At 39.4% G+C, this 21,144-nt stretch overlaps 2 protein-coding genes across 8 annotated transcripts in view; one reads left to right on the forward strand and one right to left on the reverse strand.

Moving 5' to 3' along the window:
* SPAG1 (sperm associated antigen 1) overlaps nucleotides 1–10,419 on the forward strand; it is a 44,557-nt gene extending 34,138 nt beyond the window's left edge. For 2 of the 3 annotated variants that reach the window (XM_074577521.1, XM_074577523.1), the window contains 6 exons: nucleotides 248–423; nucleotides 2,187–2,328; nucleotides 3,212–3,338; nucleotides 6,595–6,759; nucleotides 8,706–9,068; nucleotides 9,216–10,419. In XM_074577521.1, coding sequence (XP_074433622.1) covers nucleotides 248–423; nucleotides 2,187–2,328; nucleotides 3,212–3,338; nucleotides 6,595–6,759; nucleotides 8,706–9,068; nucleotides 9,216–9,347 — 1,105 coding nt within the window. In that variant the 3' untranslated portion in view covers nucleotides 9,348–10,419. The remainder of the gene's footprint in view (nucleotides 1–247; nucleotides 424–2,186; nucleotides 2,329–3,211; nucleotides 3,339–6,594; nucleotides 6,760–8,705; nucleotides 9,069–9,215) is intronic. The other variant, XM_074577522.1, reaches the window with a different exon arrangement.
* A 5,519-nt stretch (nucleotides 10,420–15,938) lies between these two features.
* The window catches only part of RNF19A (ring finger protein 19A, RBR E3 ubiquitin protein ligase), a 58,341-nt gene continuing 53,135 nt past the window's right edge, over nucleotides 15,939–21,144 (reverse strand). For all 5 annotated transcript variants that reach the window (XM_074577526.1, XM_074577530.1, XM_074577527.1 and 2 more), the window contains exons 7-10: nucleotides 20,881–21,042; nucleotides 19,998–20,211; nucleotides 18,569–18,712; nucleotides 15,939–18,181 (exon numbers count right to left, since the gene is read on the reverse strand). In XM_074577526.1, coding sequence (XP_074433627.1) covers nucleotides 17,491–18,181; nucleotides 18,569–18,712; nucleotides 19,998–20,211; nucleotides 20,881–21,042 — 1,211 coding nt within the window. In that variant the 3' untranslated portion in view covers nucleotides 15,939–17,490. The remainder of the gene's footprint in view (nucleotides 18,182–18,568; nucleotides 18,713–19,997; nucleotides 20,212–20,880; nucleotides 21,043–21,144) is intronic.

Genomic DNA, 21,144 nt, shown 5'->3' on the forward strand with positions numbered 1-21,144 from the left:
ATGCTGAAGTCAGCTGCTTGTTTTCTAAATGCTAGCATAAATACTCTAAAAAGTTGAAAAAGTCTAAATCTCAAGTGAGTGCAATACCATTGACTGATGCGACAATCCTTTTTTAAATTAGTCCTAAGGATAATGGTTCAGTTGTTTTTTGAACAGTTGGAACATTGCATTATTTAATTTGGGTGTAAGTTATTAAAGCATGAGTTAAAGATATGAAAGTCATGTTGGTGCGGCTTTTCTCTTTCAGAATAACAAAGACTTTAATAGATCAGGATGGTTCCAGTTGGAGGGAGAAACTGCCACCAATTCCAGTTGTCCCAGTTGCTGCCCAGCTACACAGGTGGGATGGAGGAAACTTTACTTCAGAGGATAAGCCAAAAAGTACTACAGATATCACCAGAGAAGAACAGTTGCAGATGGATCGTATGTATAGCTAATGCAAATATGTAGACAAAAAAGAAAATGGTTTTAGTTGAAAAATGGAATACTATTTAATGATGTCAAAGAAGCTGCTTTAGAAAGTATTTATCAGAGGCCCTTGTGAAAAGCTGTTAGCTTATGGTCATTTACATGATTGGGTTTTACGTGCTTTATGGAGCTACAGTTATGGTAAATGTTTTTAAGCCAAGTGGTGTGGTTTGCAGCATATAATTTCTGAAATTATATAAAATAAAAGAAAATACAGCAGAAATACTCATCAGCAGTATATTGAGTCCTATCACGAGTATCAGTAGTTTCCCTGACATCATACTACAGTTGTAACAGTTTTCTCCAAAAAAACCACCACCCAAACAAACACCCATCCTCAGTAACATAATCAGATGCATAATCTGTAGTTGTCACTTAATTTTTTATGAAAGCACTCCTGATTTTTAATTTTTTTTTTTACGCTGGATTCTAACTTTGACAGTGGCCTTTTAGTAGTCACCTTTCACAGATGTTAGTTCTGGACTTGTTTACACATAAGCACCGAGTGCTTAACTCCTTTAGGACGCTTTCTTCTTCATGACCTTTTTTCCCTTCATTGCAGTTTCCATTTTTCTCCTCTAGTAAATCAGGTGCAAGAATGTTTCTGAGTTTTTATTGAGATTAAACATTCTCTTTGGAAAGGCCTTAATTGTATGATTTTTTTTTACTCAACTATTAATTGGTTCCCCTTTGAGTTTATTTCAATATAAAGAAACGTAGTGCTGAAGATAATCCCTTGATTAAAACAGGGAAGGCTGCAATACATAACTGGGTTGCTGGCCAAATATGCAGCAGTGATGGGTTATCTGTCCGTAATGCATTACTGCAATAATGCATGTCCTCAAATAATCTGCACTCTGGGGCACTACAGATTTAATGACTTTACAGTGATCTTTCAGATAGCATTGAATTTATTTGTACCTGATGTAAAACCACAGACAACTTGCAAACGTGTGTTGATGAGAATTGGACGTTTTTCTCGAGAATACGACATAGTTCTAGAAACTTGTAATGTATGATTTGAATAGTAGTACATACTAGATTTCAGTAATGCTGCAGAAAATTATTTTTCATTTAAGAAACATGAGGCATGTTGATGTATAATTTAAGCTGAATTAAATTGATAAAAATCTTTCTCTACTTTTAAAAACGTCCAGTTGCAAGTATTTTCATTATAGTTGTTGTCAGTATGTGTCATTACTGAATCATCAGTCTTAAGGATTGGGCAGCCATTGGGTTTAACTTTTGTTTTTTTTTCAAATGAAGTAGAAAACTGGTATCTTGCACAACTGTTGCTATTAAACATAAATGCTTTGCTTGAAAAGTGCTTTTTGTTGATTGTACTCCAGGCTTTTTCTGTTATTATGGAATACAACGTGTTGGGTTTTTATTTCAATATGTAAGCAACCTATTTAACCTTTTAAGTAGTAAATTTGGATCCATATAACCTTGGGTAACTTTGTTAAGAGAGAGAATTTGAAGATCGTTGTAGTGAAAAGTGCATAGATAAGTGGGTCCTGAGAACACTAGTGATCATGTTTTAGCCGGTTAGAAAAGTTAACAAAACTGGCCATCGCGGTCTTCATGAAGTGCACTCCTGCGCAGACCAATAAAGATACTCCAGTTGTCAGGCATTCATTCTTAGTCTGGGTAGATTATTCAGCTACCCTTAATGAACTGACCTTCTTACATAACACTGTGATCCTTTCGTAATGCAGGTGAGAAAGCTGAGGAGAAGTTCAAGACATTAAAAAATGAAGGGAACGATTTTGTAAAAAAGGGTAAATATGAAGAAGCTGTAAATAAATACAGCGAATGCATGAAGTTAAATACCGAGGAATGTACGATCTACACTAACAGGTAAAGATGTAAAATCTAACCCTGCTTTGTGGGATCACAATAGTTGTATTTTCTCACTGCAAATAGAGATATCGCATCCCTTCAGTCACTGTTGTAAAAAAAGGATTATTTTTTTTCCTACTTGGTGAGTGTTTCTAATAACAAAATCAATTTTTTGTTAAGCCACATTACTTTCCAAGGGGAGTAAGTATTAATGTCACCGATATATATCTAAAAATCTTTATATAAATAGAGTAAGCAATAGTAAAAGTTACAATTAGCGTAGCATTTTGCAGCATTTTTTCAGAATACTGGTATGATTTTAATTTAAAACTAACGGGCAGTAGCAGTATGTCAAATATGAAGAGAAAATGTACATTATGAGAGAATTAAAGTAAGAACACGGTCATACAACAGCATTATTTTAAAGGTTGACCTAATTCTGCAGCATAATTCTTTATTCTGTAATCTTATCAGCTTTCACAAACTAAGAAGGATTTGAGTAGGCCAGTACTTGAATAGGAGACTTCCAAGTAATAATTAGGTGCAGAAAGCAGTATTGCTTATTTAATCTAGAGCACTTTTTTTACCCAGAATGGCTGTATAAAATCCAGTACTACATCAACTACTCTGCTATCATATTATACTAACATAGGTTGTGCTTTTAAAATACTTACATATCTGCCTAACTTGGAATTTTGACTTTTATTGCAGGAATTGGCACTCTCTAAATCCATCCAATGATGTTATTAATACTTACTGGTTTTGATGTACTTTAAAAAATACCACATTGAGACTGAATTGTGTGAAGTATTGTAATTAACATTGATGAGTCAGGTGCTGTTGGCACTACAGCACTGTAGAATTTACTTATATTGCAGTGTATTCTGTTTTTCTGTGTTAGAGCTCTCTGTTACTTGAAACTGTATAAATATGAAGAGGCTAAGCAAGATTGTGATCATGTTCTTCAGATAGAAGATTCTAATATTAAAGCTTTTTATAGAAGAGCGCTAGCATACAAAGGATTACAGGTGAGGAAAAAGAACATGGCAGGTATTAAGCACTTCTAAACTTGCTTATCCTCTTCAAAGGCAATCAGGTAGTTGCAGTCAATGAGTGAATACAAAAAAAGTGTGCAGTGCTGATGATTTATTACTTTGTAGAGTATTAGACATACATAAAATATTACATAAATATTTTTGCAACATAAAAACCTGCATGTTGACTTGTAATAATTTGAGAAAATACAAGAATATTGGAATAAATTAGGTTTGACTGGAGATTGGTTAAGCAAGTTTCAATTCTGTTCTAATGATCTAATATTCTTCTGGGTATCCCAGTCTGTTTTTTCTGTCAGGGTTTTTACTATATCTTTACTGATGACAAATGGATTCTCTCCAAGTCTGTCTTCATCTGTCCAAACTACAGTCTGAAGCTGTCTTTTGGCATCTGCTCATATTTGAGTGCTTGTCATATTAAACCAGGGTTTTAATTATTTTTGTTGTCTCTCTCTTCCTTCCCCAAACACGTTATGAACCTTTGTAAGTAATCTACTTTCTCACTCTCTCGACAGTATTGGTAATTAACCTTTCCCTTTCTATCTGCACGGTGGTGGTGGTGTCTCTACTGCACTCATCTTACACACTGGTTTTTGAGTATCCTTTTACCTGATCGTCATTAATGCAGACTTACATTGCTCACATCCATTCTGAATGTGACTGCAAATCTCATGTTCCATCACTTAAACCATGTCATTCTTTTTGTCCATCCCTCTGTTTGTTCCTCTTCTTCAGTGATGTTAATTAGCCTCTACTCTTCATAATTCTTTCAAAGCAATCCTTACCCTACCTGTCATCTCTTACCTGCTGTTGAATTATGAGCTTTACACTTCTGTTGGCTCATGATGGCAGCTATCATAATCTATTTTGTAATAAATTTTACCGGTGTCTTCAAACAAGCATCCTAAGTACTTTCTCCCATGTTGCTCTTTGTAACTGGAGGTGATCACTCCAAACATCTACCAAATATCAGCAGTGCCCATCAAATGAATACTTTCCTCAGACCTCCATTATGCTTCATGCCTCAATAAAAAATTACCTGGCTGTCTCTCGGCTTCTCGGCTTATAAATCACCTGAGGACAACCTGTCTGTGCTTAGCCTGTTCTCATCCAATGTTACATTTCCAAGTGAAAGTTGTAGGAACCATGGGATCTCTCGTTAGGGATAATTTTGTTCCTCTGTTATAGTAGCTATGAAATTTTAAAAGTTTGCTTTAATTAATTTTGAAAGCAGGTGAAAAGTCTTTATTTCGTGTAAAATCTTTTCTGTAACTGTACCAAACTACCTGGTGTTAATCATCTGTAACCTTATGTTGTTGAAGCTGATAACAAAAAAAAGTATAAATATGAGCAAAGGTACATAGTGATTCTACCAGTCAAAAAAAGGGAATTACACACTAGTAAAAAATGTCAAGAATTGGAGAAATAACTTCTGCTTTTTTGAATATCCTAGAAAAAAATGTTATTTTTGTATTATTGAAGACATAACCTGAAACACATTTTTCATGGATTCCTCCAGAACAGTCTGATCTGGAGACTCCCAAAATGTTTTGTTGTGGTTGGATTTAATGCCTTCATTATTGCTAATTTCAGGGATGTGAGTGATGCATAAAACCAGATGAAGCAACAAAAGTGATTTGAGGTTGACAAATGACTCTGTAATGAAAAATTTTAAGAGCTAAAAGCGTGTAGTTTGGCAAAGTCCTAACTAAGCCGGGAAGTGGTATTTTTATATAACTATCCAGATATTTAACCACAAAAGCTGCAGTGGAATTTAATGTAGTAAATGAAGAGGTTTTTATAGATTTACTGAGATGTAGTTAAGGGAAGATCAGGAAAAAATCATGCTTGTGTGATGAATTAGGCCTGTAACATAGGACACAGGACCCCAGATGGCATCTCCTACAGCTGATAGTCCAGTCTCTTGCTTTGGGTGCAACCATCTTGTATGATTTTTGTTGAGAAGTCTGTCAGGCTGCAGTTTCAAATCCAGGAGGGTTGTTTGTTTGCTGACCCTTGTGCTTGTTTTCAGAAGTCTGTTCCAGAATTTCATTTCTCTGTAGTTGTGAATCTTCACAGCTGTAATTCAAATGGTTTAGCCTTATTAGCTGTTTTCTGATGAAAGCAGTCTGCCCCCTTTCTGCATTCATTTGATAGGTCTAAATAATTCTGGTTCTCTTGTTCTTCCTTCATGATATAGCAGACTTCACTTACAGGCTTATTGCAATGTCACTGCACCTTGAATACTGGTCATCAGTATTGAACAAAAGATTCCGTGTAGGAAAGAGAATATGAGTGACTTGTACACTGGTGCTTTTATTACAGCTGAGGTGCTGAGGAAGTACCTCAAATGGCACATGAGAATTTTTTTCATGATAATACGAGTGACTTACAGTAACACTATGATACTGCTTGAGAACAGAAGAAATACTGGGTCCCTCACACAAAGAAATTGTGTTGATCTTTTACTGTGTGCATGGTCTTCTACTATTTACTGCTAGATTTCATCCTTATTTTTGATACTCCAGCCCTCAAGGTGTCTTGATTTTTCTATGTGATAGTCCAGTCTTCCTCAGAATTGATGCTACTAACTTTATCTCTCCAGAAAATTTAGTCTAAAAAATCGTGATTCCTAATGTCAAAATTTGAAATAAAACCATTAAACAAATGATAAGTCTGATTATCGAGGAACTTTGACCTAATGCCACTCTCTCGCTGTGTTTGTCTTTCTAATCCTGTTTATCCCAGAGTTCGTAACATAATCCAAATCTTCTCATGTATTACCAAAAATTTCAATTCTCAAACTTTAAGAGATGGTCTGTGGGATTGAAGCCCACGAAGATTAGATATATTTTTAATCTAAGCGTGATTTAACTCTCTCTTATTGGCAAAGCAAGTATGCAAATTGTTGATTGGCTCACATTGTATTAATCTTGAGGAAGTTTTGCACTGTAAGCAATTATGCTTAAAAGCAGCAATCTTCAATAATCTATCCTCTGATACAGAATTCTGTTTCTCGGAATAAATTATTTCACATTACATATTTAATAGGGAAGTATTTAGTTGCAAAATAGTAACTCAAACTCATCTTCAGTTTCCTTTATTCCCTCTAATGAAATTACACCGTATGTATTTAGATTATTTTTGTGTGCTTAATGTCAAGATCCTAGCATTTTTATTTTTCTAATGATGTGCCTATGAAAAAAATAATTTTCCCATCTATTTACAGAATTATCAAGCCAGTGTTGATGATTTCAACAGAGTACTTCTAATAGATCCGAATGTTCTTGAAGCAAAAAATGAACTAGAGGAGGTAACCCAACTGCTTAACCTTCACAGCAGTGCTCTACCGGGCAGTCAACAAAAGCAAAGGAAGAAAATAACCATACAAGAGGTATACCTGTTCATTTTTTAAAGCAGGCAGCACAGAAGCCACACATTTTAAGAGACAGTACTAAAGCTTTTCTTTTGCATTTCTTAACTCTGTATTTTTTGGGGATGGGGTTGTATTTTTCCTGTTATTTTGAGGGCATATTGGAGGAATCTTCCATATGATGTGTTCAGTGTCCATTACGTTCTGTAGTAAAGCCTGGACTGCTTTGAAGAGTATTCAGAACCACAGCAGAAATAAGAAAAAAGTGCATTTAGACTGCTCTAAACTTGAGGATATGCTCCTTGTAAACAAAAACTACCTGTTTTATGAAATGTGGCTGTTAAATAGCAATTTTGCTTTTAAAGTCTGTGCTACTTGGGAAGCCTCCAGGGCTATGCTGGCAAAGGTTCGTTGTCAGCAGGCGTGCTGGCTGTTCCTGTGCTAGTAGTAAAGTTACTGGTCTGAAGGATGAAACCCTGCCTTAAAGAGCAAGAGTATGGGTAAAACATCTGTAGGATCTTATAAAAGAAATATGTGATATGTTATGTACTGGATCAAAATGTTAGCCTTGCAGAGATCTGGGTAGAATTAGGCGATGAAAGGATTTTCTCAGTCATCAGATATTTTTGGATTGTAGCTTTGCTGGTCCTTTAAGAACGGGGTTTTTTTTTCCTTTTCATTTTAAAATATATAGTTAAAACACATAGTTACGACTCCATAGAGTGATACTGTAATTTGATAATGTACTTTCAAAATGGTGATATAACAGAAACTGCAATTATTAATACAGAAACAATTTGTTTTATTGAAACACTTCACATTGTCACGAGTTCATGGGATTTTATGTAACTAGTGTAAGCCGGGTACAGTGTTGGTTAAGCTCTGAGTTGCGACAAACAAAGGGACCTGGGGAGCGTTTGGAGGAGGTTTGGGAAGTGACTGCATTGTTCAGAGACCAGCTAACTACATTACTGGCAGCGGTAATTTTTCCAGGGGTGGGGCAGGAAGCATTTGTTTGCTGTCATAATTACAGCTGCCCCCTTAGAGAGCCTTCCCTGTCTTATCTGCTGTAGTTACAAGGTAGTTCTGTGAAAACAGACTGCAAAGAAGAGCAAGGAAAATTTGATTAGAAGCTGGGATTTATGAATATTATTGCATTTTAATCGTTATATATAAGACAGTCAAGATTTCTCTCTTGATACTAAGGATTGTTTTAAAAATAGAACAAAATGTCTATAAGCCCAATGCAGTATTTCCCAAAAATGACTAGTCTAGTTCACAGCACAACACTGTACTATGCAGTACAGTATCTTCAGACTTTTCAAAAACCTTCGCCTCTGTTGAAAAGACCACGTTCAGTAAGAATTTAGTCAGTTTGTACTAATTCCACAATGCTTGATAGCTTGAAAAGGATTTTAGCAAATGTAGTTGAACCCATGGTTAATTTTCTAGCAACCGATTCATGAAACTCGGTACAGGCTGCAAACTTGGGAGAAGTTAAGTGGGTATTCAGGCAGTTAGACCATGCTGAGCTTTCTCCTTCCGCAGCAAGACTCCCAACAGCAACCTGATATAGCTGCTGCGTTACCCGTACTATTCTGAAGGCACAGCAGTGAAATGAAACATGGGTATCTGGTGACTTGGCTTCAGTTCCGCTTGTCTTCTGCAGCGTCACGTTTAATACATCATCCTTAGCTTTCTCCCAGTGGTCCTCAGTTGTCTTTCTACAGTGGAGTGCCAAGCAGTGAAAGGAAATGTAAACTACAAACCTTTAAAGATGAATTAGAGAGGTACTATTCTGGGGGGAAGCAGGACATAAAAGAACATAGGTGCCTTTCTTTTACAAAGAGTAAAATGGTAACTTTAATTTGGTGACATTATTGATGGATATAAGCATGCAGTTTATGAAGGTTCAGGTTATCTGTATGTCCACATTAAAATGATTTGTTGCCATTTTCTTTGTGAAGGTGACTGATGAACAGGAAGAGTTTGCTACATCAGATGTTGTGACCGATCATGTTGCTTCTAACGAAGCAGTTCAAAAGAGTGTGCCACCGAAGACCTCTGAGAAACTGCATATTTCTGAACCAGCTAATGCTTATGATTTTGGTCAGATTATAAATGCAGTGAATACCAATAAGGATAAAGCTGCTTGTGCAGATCTTTTAACCATTACTGATCCAAAAAAATTGCCAGTGCTGCTAAGTAACAAACTTGAAGGAGAAACCTTTTTGATTTTTATCCAGTCGTTGGAATATTACGTAGTTGGAAAAGATCCTGGCCTTGTATATCAGCACCTTTTCTACTTGAGCAAAGCAGAAAGATTTAAGGTAAGAACCTAGATTGAATGCATACTTAAATTAAAGAGAAATCTAAAGGACATTTTCATATCTTAAAAGGAAACAATGCCCTGATTTTTTATCTCTGCGAAATTTTCAGTCAACCTGTGCTAATTATAAAATAATCTGTTTTTTCAGGTGGTGCTGGCCCTTCTTAGCAAAAATGAAAAAGAACAAGTTCAGCAGCTGTTTGATTTACTTTCAGAAAACCGGAATAATCAGTACTCTTTGGAGGATCTTGAGAGCCTTAAAACGGTTTATGAACTTTAAGAAGTTAAAATTCATTGGTTGCATGCATACAGTTCATGTTTATGAGGTGGATATATGAATTCTGCAGACTTGCATGGGTTGAAATTGGTCTTTACCCAGACTGTATGAACTCTATTTTGTTTCGACAGCATATGCACATTTAATACTTGCTGCTCTCTTTTTCTTGTGGTTGTATACATTTTTAATCTCTCAAATTTAATGCATGTCTTTATGTTCGGTAACAGAGTTCATGTTATTTGGCGTACTGATTTTATTTAGACTGTGTTAACTATATATATATATAAAAAAATATATTTTACATTATAAATATATAATGTGAAATATCTTGATGGTACGATAGATAATAACACTTTTAGTCATCACTTGTTATACCATTTTGTGAGTTGTATGTTCTTGTGATAAAGAAGTGTCTTCAAGATAAACGGGTCAGTTAGCAATAGCTTTGCTAAAATGAGTTTACAAAAAGTATTAACGTTTTTTAGATGAACTACTAGAGGCCATCTGTTTCTCCACTATCCCTGCTCTATACAAAACAGATTTAAATATTTTTGGTGCAATACAGCTTCGCAGCAAAGGTGAATGGATAATGCATTAGTTTGTCCTGGAACACTTTGAATCAAAATAATTAATTGTTAAATAAATGGGTATGTTTTTAAAATTATTAACAAGTGAGTAATTTTAGTGCACAGAGAATTATTTTTTTTCTGTGGTTTGCGTGGCTTTTGGAGTGACAGTGGTAAACAGGAGAAGTGACTGCACTTAGCAATAAAAATATTTAACTCTTGAGTTTTGTAATCAGATTATTTAAAACACCAGCTATTTCTGTTTACAGATGTATGCATAAAGCTAAAAGTAAAACCATTTTGTGGACCAGTATGATTATTTTTTTTTTATTTCAGGCAGTACTTATGTTTTGTATTTGATTCTGACAAAGCTCCTTTTTTCAAGATGAAGCTTTTAAATTTTTCAAGTACCCAAATGCCTTCTTTGCACATGTGATATAAATGTATATCAAACTCACTAGCACTGCAGAAATATTAAGAATGTTGTTTTAATGAAAATTTTTCTCAGGTATATATTAATTAAAAAAATAAATTTTTTTTCTTGAAAAGTACAAGTATGGAATTCTCTTTTCTGGTTCTGCACTCTTTAAGCTTATAATTCTGACACGTGCATTATGAGTTTTGTCTTGGAGTATGGAGAATGAGGCTTTTAATTCCTAAAGCACTGTCAGTACAACTGATGGTTACTTTTTTTTAAATGCCCCCTTCTTATGAGATTGTCATGTGTTCAGGAGAGATCTATCGCTCGTCTAACTTGTGCCTAACCCGTTACACTTAACCGACACAGGGACAACTTCATTCTCCAATTGTGGGGGAAAGGTATTCACATCCACTAACTTCGGTGTTCGTGATTTCAGTCTTTTTATTTTTTCCACGGCAGTTTAGCATGTTCAGAGCAGATACATTGTATGCGTGCAACTTACTGACATGGTGTAGAAAACTTAATCAATTTTGATTTAGTAGAGTTTAGAGTGGTTTTAATAACAATAAGTTGGAGGATTGTATTAATAATACATGGATTAGGAAAAAGTTATTTTGGTAAAAGAAAGCCTAAAAAACAGCTGTGTAATTTTAAAATAGTCTTAGTTGCTTGAAAACTGTAGTTGAGTAAGAGCCAATGTCAAAAGCCACCACATCACAAAAGCTCTTGATGAAGTTAAATCTTTCTCTGTGCCACCCAAAACCCCAAGGGTTAAAAGCTCTTTAGAGATCTAAGCAGCAGTCTTGACTGCTAACATTTTTATCTCGTTTGTGTAGTTTGTTTTGACAATGAAGATAAAAATCAGAATCGTTGCAGCAGTAAACCATAATAAAAATATAATTTAGTAAATTTAAGAGACAATCAGACATTATTGAAAAGACAAAAAGGCTTTGAAAGACCAGAGATTGTTGGAGCGTTCTTGACAAATCATTTATCTATGAAGAAATAGACAAATGGTTTTTCATAGCTGGGTATACAGTCTCACAGGTAGGATTAGGACAGTATTAATCAATCCCTAGCGGTTAAACTAGAAACCGAGAAGTAGTGCAGGGGAAAGGAGTCCAGTAGTCCAGGAAGGTGCCTTTTCTTGTAATACCTTCCAGCTTGAATGTCAGCTGAAACAGAGGTTAACTCAGTTTGAGGTAAAAATGACAGAGACCAGCAGATCAGGAAGCTAAAATTACCCTTCGTTAAGATGTTCTAAATGGAGAACTGCAGCAATGTTTGTGAGTGAAGCTGTTACCCAGCCGGGGGCAGGGAGCCGAGCTCCGTACCCTCATGTGTTAATGCAGCCAGCCAGGTAACAAACATCCCCATTTGAAAAACCCGCACTTTGCCGTGAAGTCACCCATCTTCTAAAGCGAAGAGCTGCTGCTGAGTCTGTTCTCTGTTCGGGGGACAGTAATAAGAGGGCAAGTTTGGCTAGAAAGCTTAAACTCAGTCCTAACGAAACGCTGGGCAGCAAGTGGGTTTTCGCTTTCCCTGTGATGAGTTTGACCCCCTTTGGTTTAAGGCGGATTGAAGGTTTGGCTGGTTGAGTATTTAGACACCCCTCAACCTACCCCAAACGCTCGTTAGGAGGCAGCTCCTCTGGTATAGCTTGACACTGATCTCAAATGATGATCCAGTATATTCCCAGCACTTGTTTTCAAAATTTTTTTAAGCTCATTCACTTTCATGAAGTCCTGCATTCCTGGGACTGCCCCCCAGGTTGGGCCTACGCTCCCAGCAGATCCTGGGCACCAGCCCCACTCTGGGAGATGTCCCAGTTTCCTCCAGCACCTGAACCTTGTTAGGGACACTGCTGCTGATTTGGCCTGAACAGCTCAAGCCAAGGCCACCAGGCTCCAAAACCTGCACCTTTTGTGGTGCAGCATTACACCACTGAAAATCATTTTAGAGGTGTGAAAGGGAATATTTATTTCAGGTGTTGATTTCCTAAAACCACTCTGCTGGCAGGTAAGGGCTGCCTGAAGGTGTCCCTCTTGTCTTAGTCTGGGGAACATCCTCAGGGCCAGAGGGAGAAACCTCTGAGCCCTCAATAGTTGCAGCATAACAGCAAAGGCAGGATCACCTCACTCAACAATAGCGTGGACAAGGCGGGGGGGGGATCTGTTTTGTTTTATTGGTATTGGTTCTTACATCCTTTTAAGAATAAAGTTGTTGTGTTTTTTTTGTAGACAAGGGCAAGAGAATCTCAACTAGCACACCTAGCTTTGTGGCGGGGAGACCCAAATGGCAGCTCAGTGCTTCTCTCTGGGACTTGTCACTCACCCCCTCAGCAGTAACATCCACCTTTTTAATAAAAAAAAAACAACAACAAAAAACCCCCCCACAAAACTACGAACAAACCAAAACCCACAATGATACCTGCTTTAGGAGGAGAATGTTGGTTACTCAGGTGATGGGCACAGGCCAGTGAAATGTGGTCCCGAAGTGGCCGTCAGCTGGCCAGCCCCAACACAGCAAGTGGCAGAGCGACACTAACCCGTGCAGCCGAGCTGACCAGGCGTGCAGGGACACGTTTGCTCATGGACACAAATCCCTGTTTTTAACGCAAATGGAGAGATGGGGAGTGTCTTTCTGTTACCGCTGAGAAGGCGGCTAGTGGGTAGGGAATAGAGCATGCCAGGGAATGGGGGTTGCCGCTGGTGTCATTTTGCTCCTTTCATCACATCTTTGAAGTTTTTAGTCGAAGCCAGCTCCAGGTAGAAGAGAGCAACAGTAAGAGGTGCTACCAGGGATGAATATCATCGTGGGGCGGTTGCTTCTCTGGCCAAAAAGCTGCTTTAATGCAGAATCCTCACCAGCGCTCGTTTTGCTCTCCCTGCGCAGTGGCACAGGCAGCGGAAGCCGGCGGGAGCCCAGCTACAGGCAACCACGCTCTGCACTCATCTTACTTGAGAAGGTTTTTCCACTCATCGCACACCGCTCTGCTCTGTATAACCCAGTTGCACAAATACAGGGCTACTCTTTGTGGCTGCCGGGCTGAAGGATTTTAGACTTGTTCTTCGCAATAAACAAATACATGTATTTTTGAACAGCAGGGAGCAAGACGCCTTCCCCACTTGTAAATCAAGATTTATGACCTGAGTCAGTGTAACTCCGCTCACCGCCCGCAAGCTGCAGCCACCCAGGAGACAAAGGGCAGGCGGCCGGAGCTGGGTATCAAACCCCAGTGGGGTATTACATGTCACTTACCCATGAGTGGCCATCATTCCCTGGGTCCCTGTTTGCCTCCCGCTGGGATGTAACATGTTTCAGCACGAGACGCAGCCTCCAGCCGCGGCAGGCAGGGCACCGGTGTCACTTCCTTGCAGCCGGGTGCTATTTCTCAGGTCCTGCTTTCTAAATGCCACCCTCGTAAATAAATTCAGCAACACGAGAGTATTTTTGCTAGTAAATGAGAGGGATTATAGAGGGATAAAGTGCCCAGGGCACAGCATGCGTTCAGAAACGTTGAGCACACAGCCTGTGAGGAATGGGCAGCTCGAGCCACACAAACCCCCCCAGCACTCACTGGTCTGGTGTCTAAACCCAACTGCTCTAACTGCAGTTGGTGTGAGTTTTAATGTCCTTATTGTGGGGATGGTGAGCAATAATAGTCCTTTTGTCAAGCCGGCTCACCAGGAGCTGGCGAAGGGAGAGCTGTGTCTTGTCAGCCTGCTGGCTTTGCCCGGCACTGCGATTTCTGCAGGTTCCCGTGCGCCAGCAGCGGTCACGTCTCGAAGACACCCGGTTGCCTGGCCTGGCGCACGAGCGAGGTGCCACAGCAGGTTCACGGTTGTGGTTGAGCTTCCAGCTGCTGCGAGGAGGCTGGATTTTGTGCAGGTGGATATCTGTTCCCTCTGCTGCCTCAGCTGAACCTGAAACTTCCAGGGAAGCCCAGTGCAGCTGTTTGATCTCATTTCAGGGATCAGCCAGAGGCTGGCAAGGGGATGCTCCTACCCTGCAGCGCTCCCAGGCACCTCACCTCCTTCGCCTGCCCCGCGGGTCCCTGGCAGCTTTGGTAGTGAGGGCAGCATTCACACAGGAGAGCAGGACAGTGCACGACCATGTCTCCTCCTGGGGGAGATGTGGAAGCTCTTCATTCGACATCACATTCACCCATCCACAGTTTCTGCTCGGCTGCCTCAATTCCACCTGAATCAGACGGAATATTAATATTTGTATCTTTTCCTCCCAAAGCAACACTCGAGGAAAGAGGGTGTCATGTAGCTTTTATCCCTTTACACTCAAAGAAACAAGAGTTTTAGATGATGTGACTGCCAGAAAACAAGACGGCAGTAGGCACAGGCAAATAGTATTATTCCCAAGGGAGGGCTGCCTCTGGTTAGCGGGATCCACACCAGATCCCAGGCTGTGGCAGTGGATCCACTAAGAATTTCTGCCATTTTAAAAATAATAATAATAAAAATAATCTTTAGAAAGACCACTTAAGGCTCTAGTTGCACTTTGATCAGTCCCCACCCAAGGCAGAGGCATCCAAAGATGTTGGTGCCTTTTACAGTGATGTGCTGCCACCGCTCATCTGCCAGGACACGTGGAAGGTGATCTCCTGCCTCCTTCAGCTCCCTGCACCTGTCCACCTCCTGCCCCTCTCCCCGTGTTCGGCACCTTTTCATTTCTTGAAACCTCCAGTGCAACGTCAGCAAAGGATCTAAAATCTCTCCCCGAAACACCTAAATCAAGCAAAGTATTATTAGGAAGTTATTTTTAAGTTCACTAAATCCAGTTAATATTTTTCAACCATCTGCTTGGTTATCCTTACAAAGCCTTGCTACCCTTTCCAGGGTACACTATGTTTCACTCCTCCCATTTCTTCTGCCATTGGAAATGGTATAAACAATGCTCCAATTGTAGCTTTAGAGTTGACCCAGCGTAACAATTACCCTCCTGTTATTCACTCCGATATAAGTGTAGCTTACGTATGGGTTTGGGATGAAGCAGATCCAGCTATTTCGTCTGTACTGCATCCCAATCAGCCTTAGTTTCTTACTTCGAGCCTGTCACGATGCAGGTGAGGAACTGAGCCTAATGACCGGGCAGCTCAGCCAAGCACAAAATACCGGTTGTTACCCAGAAACTCCACAGTGTTTCTGAACGAACTTCTTACAGAGCACGTAAGTCGAGAAAAGCATCGCTTCACACGGAGAAAGCGGAGTTTGCGTTCAGCTCAGCAATGTGAGCCTGTCCGCTCGGACCAAGGTGGTGCGATTTTGTTTACAGAGTAATATGCTTATGCCTGAGCCACATCCTCATTTACTGTCCTCCTGCCATGGAGGCAGCTTGGATTGCTGTTCTGTCAGATGGAATCAGGCTGAAGTCCTGTACAAAATGCAACTAACGTTAGATCTTCTATTTCAAAGTAGCAGAGCATTCAACTTCCAAAGCAGACCTAACAAAGTGAAAGTGCTTAAAGGCAACAAGGGATGACAGCAGCCAGCACCTTACTGAAAAAAAAAAAAAAAAAAAAAAAGCACCTTCCGGGAACATATGCCATTTTTTTTTTAAGGCTAATCAGCACACTAAAAGGACCACTAGAAGTCAGTATTTAGACATTTATTTCAGATACGCAGTTTACACGCATATTATTGAGCAAAACTGAATTGCAAATATACAAATACTGTAACAAGCATTACCAAATAACATAACTGGCACTAGTGTTATAAGCATATTACCAAAACTGGTGAGGATAAGTCATGGAAGAGGACTGCAGCTCATGGCATTTTCTTTTTACCCAACCAAACTTCCAGTAGCACCATAATGGCAATACATGAAACACAAGACAGAACATCGTTAACTGTTATTCTGATATTCACAATTTTTTTTTTTTTTTTCATTTTAGTGAATTACATTGCAAAAAAATGGTAACAGCGCAGGCGCTTTGGCCAACTTCAGCTTGTGTTCAGCTGTACATCTTCCATACGCAAAAGAAAAAGAAAAAAGCCAGCATATTTGGAACCCATCTTTGCACTTGGGCAGTCATTGCACTGCACTTTGATTCTGGGACTGAAGATATGCATGTCTTGCAAAGAGATGTCGTGTCCACTAAAGCCTGAGTGAGTCTTTGGTAGGCTAATACTTCAGTATTATGATACATTTATCTACCACAGTCATTTTATTCACTAGGATTTTCTTTTGCGATCCAAGGTGGCCAAAGAGGACATTCTGGAAAACATTACAGTAAAATCCTCAAACGACCAGGCACTTCAAACCCAGTCTTTTCCAAAGGCACCAAGAATTGATGGGGCACCATTTTTCCCCCCTAATGAAAGGTGACTGCATCTGCTTTTCTACGATGCTTATAAATCACTGGATTGTTATTTTACAGTTTTTATACACTATATAGTAGCCTTGTCTGCTGCATGGTTGGTTGCATGAATAAATAAGTAACCCCACTGTTCTTCACAGGTGACGCCTCCACTCCACCATATATTAAGTACCAATTTCTTCTGTTTCAAAATTACGTAAAATGCCATAACCTTGCTCAAAGTGTACACACATACAAACGCTTCTGACACAGGCTACATCCCTCGGAAGATAATGCGGTTCATTCTACATGCATTCTAAATACAGCGCGTCCAGTTACCAAACAAAGTTATCATTACCAACATTCACTGTTGAAATATGTTTGTACAGGTCTCTGCAAAACTTTTGCTTCCCTTAAATAGAGTTCACACAAGAATGGTTTTAAGTCACTAACGCTCAGCTAACACCCATTTATCCGAAAACCCATGTTTTCCAAGTGAACAGTGCAGCACGTATTATTCATTTCAGCATTTAACATATTAAGAATTTACCAATTTTTATCTAAATACATCAAGAATATGCTTTCAAGCAAAGTTGTGGCAAAAATACAAAACATGGACGTATTTGTACTGCTGTAATGCACTTGGTTAAAGCCTTCATGTCTCTTCACACAGGTCTAAGATCCACATGAAGTATTTCGCCTTATCAGACAAGTATATATAAAATGCAGTTGTATCAAAACCTTGCTTCTGCTGGTCACCTGAAACTTAGGGAAGTCGCATGTAATTCAACCAGCTTTCAGACAGGGTTCTTTAGTGGTAAGTATATTTTTGCAGCACTTATAGGCTTAAATTTCAGTCTGAATAGCAGTGCTTAATTCCACAGCATGTTGTGAATGGTTGTTGTTTGTTTCTTTCAGTGCTTCACCAACACCTAAATCTACATCTGTCGAAGATCCATTATTAATGCTTTCCTCAGCAATGTAACTCAGCTGTGGAACATCAGTGCTTGGGGCTGTTGGAACAGGCACAGGGATTCCACTTGGCTGTGGAGAGTTTTCCAAGCGATCATTTTCCACCTCTGGGAGAACACTGACTGTGGTGAAGCGAGTATGATAGTCGCTGGAACCGTGGCTACAGGAAGTTTTCATACTTTCCATATCCGAGCAACTAAACTCAGAAAAATGACTTGAGTGAGAATCCGCTACAGATGGAATGCTATCGCTAAGAGAGGGAGAGTCAAATTCACTGGAGTTTGTGCTTTGTTGTTCCAACAGCTGAGCATCCATGTCCTCTCTTGTCTCGTTTATCTTCATGCTACTCTTCTTTCTCAGTTTACCTTTACATTTTTTTCCTGCTGTTGTTTCTTTGGACCACTTGGTGGCACTAGATTTGCTTTCTGGCAAGCAGGCTGAGGAACAACAGGCATTACTACGACCTGCAGCGCTGCCGTCATCAACACTACTGCTTCCGCTGTTGTGTCTGAATTTGGCTGGCTTTGATTCAATATCCACTTGCACTTCCATACTGTTGCCTTCCCTACAAGAAGAAAGAATCCGTGAGTGTAAGTGGTCATCTAAGACAAGCCAGCTAACCCAGCAAACCAAACTCTGGCTGCTTTCCAAGATACACAGCAAAGAAAGTTAGAGATTTAAATTTTTTTAGAGAAGTTTGGTGTTTAACCAAAAAAAACAGCCCAAAGAAAAACACAAAGTCTGAATGACCAAACGCTTCACTGAGCTACAGCGAATTGTGGTGTTCTTTGGAAATAACCTTGGCAAAATCTAAGTAGTCACATGTAATTCAATTTGTAACAAAATCTGCAGTTTCAAAGGGTAGTCATTAAAGTAGAACAGCTGAGGCATGCTTAGAATATTTTTTAAGGCAAGGCTTATTAATCTTCTATTTTCACCACATTTCTCTTACCTGTCCAAAGGGATGTAGGAGTTCAGAATGGATCCTGCCATTGCTTTGGTACTGGCATTGTCACTAACCGTTCCCAAGCTAACTGTGCCAGATTCTCCACTCAGACTGTACCGTTCCTTCTGGACATCTGCTTGTACTTCCAGTCTTGGGAGAGAAAGTAAAGAGTTGCATGTACTGCTACTACAGTTAAAGCACACTAGTTGAAAATTGGTGTCACCTTGTAGAGTTTCACCACCACTCAGTAGTAAGTTTGTCACTCCCGTACAGATGTGCGTATTTACCCTACTGAAACAGGTTCTCTCTTGCCCCTGTCAAAAATGACTTTTTTAATAAAAAGCCAAGAACACCCCGAAGCAAAGCCACATTAATTTCCCAACAAAGCAAAATGTTGCATGTTAACCAGAGCTTCTGGATTCTTTCCTCCCTGAGATTTACAAGAACAATTTCCAGGCTTAGCTACAATTCTTCTGCAGATAGTGTACTGTACTCTAAAAATAGAAAAAGCAATCAGAAGGGTACGTCAATTCAAGACATATTTCCCATGTTTCTCCAGATGCAAAATTATTACTGGTGAAACAACAGGCAGAAAGCTGTGTTCTGTACTCTGCTTTATATTGTATTGTTATCAACTGCAACAGGAATAATAGAAACCTGAGCAATCCTAAATTGGGCTGAACAGGTAAGCTAGAAATTGAATTATACGCTTTTTTCCAAATGCCTTGTTTATCGATGTTCTGACAGTGAATTAGAAGGGTTTGTTTTGTTTTGTTTTCCACTCTCAGCTCTTTAAAGAGGATAAGTATTCCTCACTTAGCAGCCGCAACTTGAAACACCTGTCCCAGCATAAGGGAACCCTTGATGCTGCCCTGCACTCCTTATTTTATATAGCCTGGACTTCCAAATTACAAGAGAAAATGAATAGTGTTAGCACTTGATTTAAGGAGCAAATTCCATCCTGAACCCTAGATGTTAACAATCCTTTCCAGACATTCCCTTCTCTTCAGGGTGCAGGACAGCTAACCAACAGCAAGGCCCTAATTCACAGGAGGCACTGAGCACTAAGTGACAAGAAGTTGCCACCTCGGCAAGGCCAGGTGCCCAGCTGCCTCCCCTCCTGCCTGAGTCCATTTTGAAACCACCCTAAGGCGCCTCCCTCTGACTCCTGGGTCACAGGACAACAAGATCTCAGGCCCCATTCAGCCTAAAAAAAAATTAAAAAAAAAAATCAAACTCTTCTTTGAGGATTGTAGTCTGGCAGAATCTCTTGGAAATCAGCAAGTGTGTCAGAGATGAACTGTGTCTATCTCCCAGAGACAATTCCTTTTAATAGGGACCAATTTAAAAAAATAAAAATCAAAAAACCTAGTTAATACCACTTCCTCTGCTTACACGTAGAGCAGGATACTGTGCAGTAGGAAGCAGCTCTTACCTGTTAAAGCAGTTAACCATCGCACTTCCTGAGAGACTCCCTGTTATACTAGCCCCAGCCAGGGCCATGGTACTAGCAGTTTCACTTAGGTTGTCTCGAATGGCTCCTATTCTGTCCATGTGGCTACCACTTGCACTCAAGCTGCCAGTCAGTCCTCCGACGCTTCCTTCGCCTATGCTGGGGTTATGACGTGCCTCTGCTACTGAAGTGGTATCTAGACAGAAATAAAGACGGCTTGTCAGTCATGGAAGCAAAACTTCATAGTTTCTAGAATGTGACCATGGAAACTGTTCCTGAAATTATGCTGAGAAAAAGAATTTATGAAACATACTGTGACAAAAAGATAACTTTGTCCAAAAAAAAAAAGGGACTGTTGAGTTGCTATAATGGTTATACCTGATATCACATACTTAAGATACCAAAAAGTTAACTATAAACAGGACAGGTAACATGGAGCCAAGGAAAACAGAGAGACCTTACCACAAAGGATACTGCCGTGTAATTAAAATAAAAATAGCACCAGATGAGCATTTAGTTCCCCCTATTATAGATAAGAAGAAGAAAGCCAGCAAACTTCCACAAACCAGTATTCTGAAAAAGCAGCATTAATTTTATCTTAAAACTTTTACCTATGGAAAAGGCTTTACTGGAGTCTGGCTTTGATTAAAATGGGCAAGAAAGGCTTTAATGCTTGTATCACAGCACAGCACAACTCAAACACAGAGAAGCTGTCATCATCTGAGAGCTGGTCTTTCAGCAGCAACTGGAGGTAATCCTAACTGTATTGTACCTCTTCTGCAAACAAGTAGTCTAGTATCTAAGGCCATCAAATATAAGCCACGAAGCCCAAATTTATAGAAAATGAAACACACAATTTTCTTACCTACAGCTGCATTTGTTCCACCAACATTTATATCATTTTCATCATCAAATTCTATCCGGACACCTTTTCCATTGCCTGCTGACACACCGCAGCCCCCACTTCGGCAGAGGGAAATTGGAACAACTCCATACACATAAGCCAGCATAATAGGAACACCAATACCTACAGAGGAAAGTACAGTATTTCATTAAATGTGACTTATATTTTTGGAGCCTCTCATAAAAGCAATTTCATTTTCCATGATTAACTTAGTATTTCGCACTT

Source organism: Larus michahellis, chromosome 2, assembly GCF_964199755.1.
Source record: "Larus michahellis chromosome 2, bLarMic1.1, whole genome shotgun sequence".
Taxonomy (NCBI): domain Eukaryota; kingdom Metazoa; phylum Chordata; class Aves; order Charadriiformes; family Laridae; genus Larus; species Larus michahellis.